This window comes from Macaca fascicularis, chromosome 9 (genome assembly GCF_037993035.2).
Source record: "Macaca fascicularis isolate 582-1 chromosome 9, T2T-MFA8v1.1".
Classification (NCBI taxonomy): domain Eukaryota; kingdom Metazoa; phylum Chordata; class Mammalia; order Primates; family Cercopithecidae; genus Macaca; species Macaca fascicularis.
The window spans coordinates 67,086,142-67,095,088 of NC_088383.1; the positions used below are offsets into that span (position 1 = coordinate 67,086,142).

Here is an 8,947-nt window from a genome sequence, read left to right on the forward strand (position 1 = left end):
CCTAATGCAGTGGCAGGTGTCAGCCTAGTTCCGTGACTTGCTCCAGCACAGCTCGCCTGGCAGGTGCAGGCCAGGCCTGGTGTACAAAGGGTCCACAAGACAGAGGTTGGCTGGGCAAGCACTCCAGAGGGCAGATGGCTGGGGGGTGGGCATATTTGTAAAAGCATGACGACCGTGCTTCATCATGGGGCATCAGCAGGAAGGGGAAGCTAGAGAGGCCCGGTGGAGAGGGAGGCCTGGTGGGCCTGTGGACTGGGGGGAGTCTGGGAGCCAGTGGAATGGAAGGAGAAAAGGAGGGGGCAGAGACGGGTGGTTTCTGAAGAAGCCCAAGTCTAGGGTGTGGCTGAGGGGTGGTGGGAGGGAAAGGTCACTGTCGATGAGGTAGCGGGGGATGGAGGAGCCAGGGGTGGGGTGGGCCTTCCATGTGTGCTGAGTCACCACAAAAGACAAGCAGACAGAGGAGGCAGGAGGGGAGAGAGCTCTGGGAGCTATTGGGGGAAGGCTCCCCTGAGGGAGAGATGTGGGGCAGAGCTCTGATGGGGTAGAAGGTCAGTAGACTGGGGGCCTGGAGGATAGCTTGGAGCCTGGAAGGGCAGATAAGTGGCCTGGGAGGGAGGAGGGGAGGAGGGAAGGCAGATAATGGTGGCTGGCTGGGGGCAGGAGTCAGGAACAGTCCAGTTTCTGCAGGGCCTCAGATGTATGGGAGCTGCTGGGGTCTGTGCTGACCGTCCTGGGGGCTGGGTCCTTACGTGACTTAAGCGGAGAGGCAGCGCCCAGCCCATGCACCCAAGCCCCACAGGAACCGAGTCTCTGCAGTGGCTCCAGCCCTCGGCCCCTGCCCCGATATCGCCCTAGCATCTGGCTGGGCAGGGCTCCTCACCATGCCCCTTCCATAATGCCAGGCCCATTCCTGGCTTATGTCACCATCCCCAAGCTGGCAACGGCCTCACCTGCCTCGCCATCTCCATCCTGCCAAGCTCGGTCCCAGCGCAGCCTCCCTGACCACCTGTCCCCCATCTCCACATTCAGGATCAGCTCTCCCAGGACCCAATCTAAAGGATCCCTCAAGAGCGTGTGTCTGGGCCCTTCCCCTCTCCCAGTCATTAGGCTACTGTTTAGCACCTACTGTGTGCACTGGGGACACCGAGGCCCCAAGAGGAGACAGGACATGAGCAGGGTGACCAGTCAGCTGCTATCAAGGGGCCTTGGAATCCAGGTCTCCCACCACCCAGGGCTCGATCTCTCCTGAGCTCCCAAGCTGGGTGGGGGTGGGAGGGTGGTGCCTCTCTATCCCCCAGCTGTCCAGAGCCTTTGAAGAGCCCAGCGGTGGTGCTCCCCATGGCGCCCCGCGGTGGAGAGGGCTGGTTTATTTCTCCTGCCCCGCAGAGCCCTGACCTGTGTGGCCTCCGTCTCCGGAGAACCCTCCACCTCCCCACTCTCCTGGCCGCCACATCTGCTTCCTGTCAGCCTCCAGCTGCAGCTCCCCCTGCCGGCTCTGGTCCCCCCAAAAAGAAAACGCCACTGGGCCTTGCCTTGCTGCAGGGAGTGGGGGAGGCCCTCCACCACGGTCAGCCCCAGCTGCGCAGTGTTTTCCATCCACAGAGGAGAGTGTCTTGACAGCTTCCGCAAGCTCCTCGCCCAGTGGCAGGCCAAGCGGGGCTGAGCAGTCAGACCAGGGCCCACAGAGGGAACCTGCACCATGGGGTCACGGCCAAGGAGGGGGCGCAGCTCAGATGAGCCCAGGAGGGCGCTGGCAAGGATGTTTCCAGAGCATTTCACCCGGGACTTCGCGGCTTCCCCTGCCGCCATGCTGCCCCTAACGCTATATAACACATGATACCAATACTGGCCAACATTTTGAGTGCTCTCTATGTGCCAGGCACTGTTCTAATCCCTTTGCATAGACTAACTTACTCTTCACAGCAACCCTATCATGTAGAGTTAGCCTACAGACTTAGCCCCCAGTTTATGGAGGAGAAAATTGAGTCCCAGAGAAGCTAAGTGATTTGCTACAGGTCACACTGTGATCACTAAGTCTTCCAGAGCTTTTTATGGTTGTAAAATACTTTAAGACAGTCATCTCTGTTGGGCGCAGTGGCTCACACCTGTAGTCCCAGCACTTTGGGAGGCCAAGGTGAGAGGATTGCTTGAGCCCAGGAGTTCAAGACGAGCCTGGTCAATATAATGAGACCTCATCGCTATAAAGATTTTTTTAAACAATTAGCCAGGCGTAGTGGTGCATGCCTGTGGTCCCAGCTACTTGGAAGGCTGAGGTGGGAGGATTCACTGCACTCCAGCCTATGTGACGGTAACCCTGTCTCTAAAAGAGACAGTCTGCCAGGTGTGGTGGCTCACACCTGTAATCCCAACACTTTGGGAGGCCAAGATGGGTGGATCACTTGAGGTCAGGAGTTCAAGACCAGCCTGACCAACATAGCGAAACCCGTCTCTACTCAAAATACAAAAATTAGCTGGGTGGTTGTGTGCACCTGTAATCCCAGCTACTTGGGAGGCTGAGGCAGGAGAATCGCTTGAACCCAGGAGACCGAGGTTGCACTGAGCCGAGATAACACTACTGCACTCCAGCCTAGGTGACAGACTAAGATTCTGTCTGAAAAAATAAAAATAAATAAAAAGTAAAAAGAAGACAGTCATCTTATTTACTTCTCTATCTCACACACACACACACACACACACACACACACAAAACTAGGAAAAAGGCAATGAATGTTATTAACCTCCCACCCAGGTGCCAAAAGGACAAGTCGAGGTTGTGGAGGAGAAAGCTCCTTCCCAACAGCCGTTGGCTGATAGGTGGCAGAGCTGGCATGCAAAGCTCTGTCTGTCGGACTTTGGTAATACCGTGTCATATGGAGACACTGCAGAAGACACCAGACACAGGGTGTTCCAGAACAGTCTTCAAAACAAACTGGCGATGACCCCTTCAGTCTCCATGGAGGTTCTGCCCTCAGTCCTGGGCCTGCCAAACCTCTGTCAGCCCCAGAGATAAAGACTCAGAAGGCAGATGCCAGTCAGGGTGGGTGCAGCTGGCAGGTGCCCGTGAATTCCCAGGGGAGAGCGCTGTGCCGGTGAAGATGGCCTTCCCTCCACCAAACACAGGAGGTGCTGTCCTGGGGACAGAAAGCCAGGGACTCAGCCAGGCTGGGAGGGAGTGCGGCAGTCTGGGGTGGGCACTGGTCATAAGCTGGCCCTGAGCCCCAGTACAGTGCAGCCAGTGGGGCCAACTGCAGGCAGTAGGCAGCATGTCCCTGCAGCACAGGGCTTGGAAACAGCATGTGTGGCTGGAAGGCCACACACTACCACCTCCTCATTGCAGGCCCCAGGGATGTCCCTAATGTCTTGGAGCCTCAGTTGCCTCATCTGTGGAAACTCCCTTCCTCATACATCTGTGGCCTGTTTCCTCCCTGTGCCACTCACAGGGAAGTGGTGACATTAGGGTGTGTTCCAGAGTGGCCTGACTTAGGTGGCAGTACTTTGCCACATAACGTGTAAGCCATGGGGAGTGAGGGCTGTGTGGGCCCTGCTGAGTCTGGCCTTTCTGGCCTGTCCTGGAAGACTGGGTGCAGGAAGAGGCCCTGGCCAGCCTAGGGGGTGAGGGCTGCAAACCAGCTTGGGTTTGGGGTGCTGGAGGTGACACTTCACAACTATACTGATCGGACGGTCCTTTGGGAGCCGAACAGAGTCTGTGGCTGGATCTCCAGGATGAGGCGACAGGGACCCAGACTCTAACTCAAGGTGGAAAGCCTTCTTACCGTCCAGGCAGTAAACTGGGGACACCCAAGCCCTAGATGGAGGAGCTGTTGGAGGTCTCCCTGGGACGTCCAGGAGAGCAGGGAACTTACCCTTCCTAGGTCCTTTCACCTTGAGATCTTGGCTCAATTCTGATGGCCCTGCACCAGCTGGTGTCCCCCTCCCACCGATAAGACAAACCACAGACAGCTTCTACATGCCGGGCTCTTTGTATTCATTATCTCCATTGAGTTGTCTGGTGAGAACAAGCCCGTGAAAAAGCTGTTATCAGCATCCCTGATGCTCCATGGGAGCATGGAGGCCAGAGGGGGCAGGTGGCCTGCCCAAGGTCAGACAGCTGTTAGGTAGAAGAACCGGCATTCGAGCCCACTCGCTGGGTGATCGCAGGGAGCCTCCCTCAGCAGGAGGGCCCCAGCACCGTGGTTGAAATGACCTGTGACCACAGGTGCCTCCGCCCCACCCCGCATCGGGTGTGTGTCTCTCCCTCTCTGTGTCTGTCAGTTTCTGTCTCTGTCTGTCTGGTCCCCTCTCTGTGTACCTGTCGCACCTGTCTGTCTCCGTGTGTCTCTCCCTGTCTGTTTCTGTGTTTCTGTCTTTCTCTCCCCTCACTCCCCTGGGCCCCTTCCTTCTTCTCTCTGCAGAGACCCCTCGAGAAGCCCGATGGCCTGGACGTGTCCGACCAGAGCAAGGAGCACCCGCAGCACCTCTGCGAGAAGTGCAAGGTCCTGGGCTACTACTGCCGTCGCGTGCAGTGACCAGCTGCCCGCTCGCACCCAGAGCCGCCCCCGACCAGCCCAAGGAGACGCTGCTTCCCTGTGCTGCTCCAAGGGGCTGCGTGTCGCCCTGTGCGTGGGGTGTCCTCGCAGGCCTGCGGGGCTGGGCCGGGGGCTCTTAGCGTCCTTGTCTTGTGTGTGTTGACAAACAGTGTTACTGACATCGCTGCCCCCACAGGCCAGGGAAAGCAGGGAGTCTGGGGCTCTTTAGGCGGGCCTGAGGTCTCTGTGGAGGGGACAAAAGCAAGCAAAAGCCCATGTCCAGGAGCCCCGGGTATCCCCACAGACTCTCCTCTGAGAGCCTCTTTGGGGTGAGCAGCCTTGTATTGGCCACAGGTGCACTAAATTTACTGTGAATCCCAAACTTCCCCCAGACCAGCCAGGCCGCCTGCCCCCACCCACAACCTTCCGGTTTGCCCGGTATGGAAAGCCACTCTCGGAAATCCCTGTTTCTTTCCTGAGTCAGCAATCTTGGCAAGGGGACATGTGTTCTAGCAGCTGCTGGGGAGTGGACCTCTCTGTCCCTTGCCCACTTTAAGCCCCAAATCCTGACCCCCTCTGACATCACTGGCATTGCACCTGGGTGTGCCCCCCTCCCTACCCTATGGACCCAGATAGGAGGGGTTAGGCACAGGGGAGGCACGAAACGCTGGACGGATCTGTCCTGGGGAACGTGAGCAGCCCCTCCCACGACCCCCACCAGACTGCCTTAGGTTTTGTCAGTCCCACTCCCCTTCCTTCCCCTGTGCCTCCCACCCACGCTGGGGGTCCACATCAAGGTAGTTTGGCCCAGCGTGGAAGCCCAGCGTGTCTGTTCTAGCAGAAAGGACGCAAGCCTGGCGTTCTGGAGACCTGGGCTCAAGTCCTTGCCCTGCTGCTGACGCATTCTGTCACCTTGGGCAAGGAATTCACATCTCCGGGCCTCAGTTTCTCCATTAGTTAAATGACAGCATAACACCAGAGAGCAGAGGGCCCATTTCAGGTCTGTTGTTCTGGGATTCATGCTGGCCGGTGCTGTGTCCTGGAGCTTTATTTGGGGAGTTTCACCCAGAATGGTGGGAGAAGCCTCCCAGGTGCCAGGTACCCCGCACCGTGACCCTTCACTTGGTGTCTTAGGAAGTCAGGCTGAGGGATGCTGAGTCCTCCCCTGCTGGCCCCTACAGCCCCAGCCTTGCTTTTCATCCCCAACCCCTGCAAACATGGAGGAGCCTCCTCCTTCTCACCTCGGTCTCCTAGCCCCTCACGTGGGGAACCCTGAGACAAGCCACAGAACCCCTCTTTTCTAAAATGGGGACAATAATTTCCTACCTCCCAAGGGAGCAGAGAGGCCTCGTGGCACGTCCCTGGCCAGGGAGCCCACTGTCCTGACTGGCAGCGGGATCGTGCGCTCCTCTGTCTCCCGGATGAGAAGCCCCGTTTCCATAGTCATGACCCTTCCTTTCTCCCGGCTGTCAGAACTGGGTTTCTTGATTTTGCCCCTACATGATGCCTCTGTGGGAAAAAAAAAAAAAATCAGACCACGAAATGGGCCTGAAATTCAGTGTTTACCACGGCCTCAAGGATGCCCACCTGGTGTCCAGTTGCCTTTTGTATTCAAATGAAAATGCTTTGTACAACTGAGGAGTTACAGTGAAGTGTTAACCAGGGGTCCAGGGAGCGAGTTGAAAAGATGGAGTGAGTGTATTTGCAGCCAGGGAGCTGCAGGGTGGATTTGAGGGGCCATACCCTCTGAGCACTTAAAAAAGGTACATTTGCTCCAGGCAGCAGGCTGTGGACACTCTTGTCACCACTGGGGACTGCTACTAAGGACTCCCCGAGCGCGTTGTTCCCCGACTTCTCCAAGGTGTTGAGGTGAGCTGGGGTTGGCCCCGGCCCAGGCTTCTGTCCTCAAGGAGAAGCTGCCACTGACAGTCATCCTACTGCATCACTAAAGAGAATGTTCACAGTGGTGGGCAGTGTGCCTGTGCCAACCCTTCCAGGGACCCGGCCCCATGTGGGACCTTGGCCCAAGGATGCCTGGGGCCTGCCAGCTGTGCTGCAGGCCCCAGGGGGAGCCCACACCCTAAAAAGAACCCAGGTCCCTGACCACTGGAGGCCAGGGCTTCCCTGCACGGGCTAAGGGGAGTTGGGATATCACCCCAAAGTGACCTGGCCAGTGAGCTGTTCAGCAGGTAGCCAGTGCCCTGCCATCTGTGCAGAGCCAGCCACCTTGGGGGCTGAGGTTCCCGCTTTGAGGCCCACCCCCTATGCTCCCCTTGACTGGGCTCTGGCTGAACTGGGGAACTCTCTGTGGTCAGCAAAGCCACTGCCATGTAGGCTGGGTGCCGTGAGAATTAAGTGCTCAGAGGGCCAGGAGCCCAGGGGACAGGAAAGTATGTGGTTTTAGTAAGTTCAAAAGGGACAATCGCTTGCAGTTGGTAGATCTAGCGATCTAGTTGGGAGATTATGGTGTTTACCCCGTATGAAGTATTCAATAGTTCTACTTGTGAATTTGTATTTATTTTGAGTTATACTTGACACAGAATTCCTTTTTTAAAAAAAATACTATGTGTGTATTTTGGAAAAAAAAATATTCATAGATGTTAAAATTTCTGCATGGTTACCAGTTTTTCTCACAACACTGAATTTGGTAGCTTTTCCCGAAAAAATCTTCACAGTGATTTTTTGTCTGTATATATTTGAAGGCCTTTTTTTAAAAAAAAAAGAAAAAGAAAAGAAAAATATAATTGTTTGATTTTTGAGAATAAACAAACAAACAAACAAAAAGAGAGGCATTTTCAAAACTTCAGAACTTTCAGGAGGGCAAGAGAATATCAAACAAAGATTTCTGGAAGTATTTTGCCAACCTTCTGGTTGAACTGCAAGAAAATATTTATGGTGAGAACTTTTCTGTTTCCCGTTATTGGGTTTTTGGTTGGTTTTTGTTTGTTTTTTACTCTGCTTTGGTCTGTAAAAATATGCAACTGAACTACATTCAGAAGGAAATATTGTCTACATAGAATATTATATGAAGTTGGTACATAATTCTGATGAGGAAAAAAAATCTCTGCAATTCTTTAAGCCATATTGTTTTTCTGTGTTGTTTTCCCTGGATGAAAATATCAGTATTAAGTAGCCAGCATATTATTCAAGTGTTTAGGCTTATTAATATGTTCTCGTCCTGTATTTATACATATGTGTATTTTGAAAAGTATTGCCTTTTTTAAGGGAAGCTATAATTTGATACACAGTGAAAAAGGGAATGGTGACCCCTTTGTGCCTCTTCCACTGAGGATAACAAACAGCATTGTAATCCATTCTCTGGCACCTTCTTCTTCTTATCTTGTTATTACGGTTTTATTCATTTTGTAGAGGGGCAGGGGGTGGGCGAGGGGAAGAAGCAGCTTATTTGACTAACCAGCCCCTCTGTGGTCCACCAGCGTCTTGGCTTGGTGGGAGGGCTCTCGATCAGCAGGGCCCCAGGAGGGAAGAAGAAGTGGGGCAAAGCCTGGCCTCGCCGCTCCGGAGCTTTGCCATCTGAGCCACGCCTCCTCCAGGCCATGCTCCTTGAACTTGGAAATGTCAACCGGAGCCCTTACACCAGCCCTCCAGCATCTAATAGACTTGAATCTACTCTAAATGAATATTTAATCCAACCTCACTACATTGTAGCTCAGTCCAACGACTAACCCTGAAATGGGAGTATTCCAGCCTTCAGCGAGACGGCCAAGCAGTCCCCTGGGGGCTGTGGCAGCGGGCTTATCCCCTTCTCTGTTGCCAACCTTGCCGACGGACCTCCTCCACCCCCATGCGGTGACCCCATCTGTGTCTGTGTCTGTCCATACGTGTGAGTCCAGCTAAAAAGACAAAACAGAACCCGGGGGCCCAGCTCGGAGGGTGCATGGAGAAGGCTCCGACATCTCCGAAGTGCAGCCCTTGGGATGGCATTCCGTTGTGTGCCTTATTCCTGGAGAATCTGTATACGGCTCGCCTATAGAAATATAGCCTCTTCATGCTGTATTAAAAGGACTTTTAAAAGCAAAAGAGGCTCACAGGTTTCCTTGTTCACGCAAGCGTGTGGGGAGGCTGGACTCTTTCAGAGGCAGGAGACGGGGCAGGCATCAGAGAGACTTGGGGCTGGCCTCAGCTCCCCTGGGTCTGGGTCATCTTGTCATTGTCCTGCCTCCATGCCATTGATTTGCCTCCTCCCAGTCTCTCTGCCCCCAACTGAACACTCTGCAGGGCGACGGCCCTCCCCAAGTTGGCCCCAGACTGGGTGAGATTGTCGGCAGATGAGGTCACGCATTCACTCAGTGGGGGGACTCCCGGGTGACCATATATAGGAGTGAATCTGCCTCGGAGCCGGCAGCCCTGGGCCGCTCCCACTTGGCACACTGGGCCAAGATCAGGATTTGGGCCCAGAC

The 8,947-nt window shown here is 54.8% G+C and overlaps 1 protein-coding gene across 1 annotated transcript in view; it reads left to right on the forward strand.

Annotated features, from left to right (window-relative positions):
- Positions 1-8,567, forward strand: part of ZCCHC24 (zinc finger CCHC-type containing 24) — a 63,352-nt gene extending 54,785 nt beyond the window's left edge. Inside the window, exon 4 of the mRNA XM_005565326.4 lies at positions 4,413-8,567. Within this exon, the coding sequence (XP_005565383.1) occupies positions 4,413-4,526 (114 nt within the window). The 3' untranslated portion in view covers positions 4,527-8,567. The remainder of the gene's footprint in view (positions 1-4,412) is intronic.
- Positions 8,568-8,947: the final 380 nt, after the last annotated feature.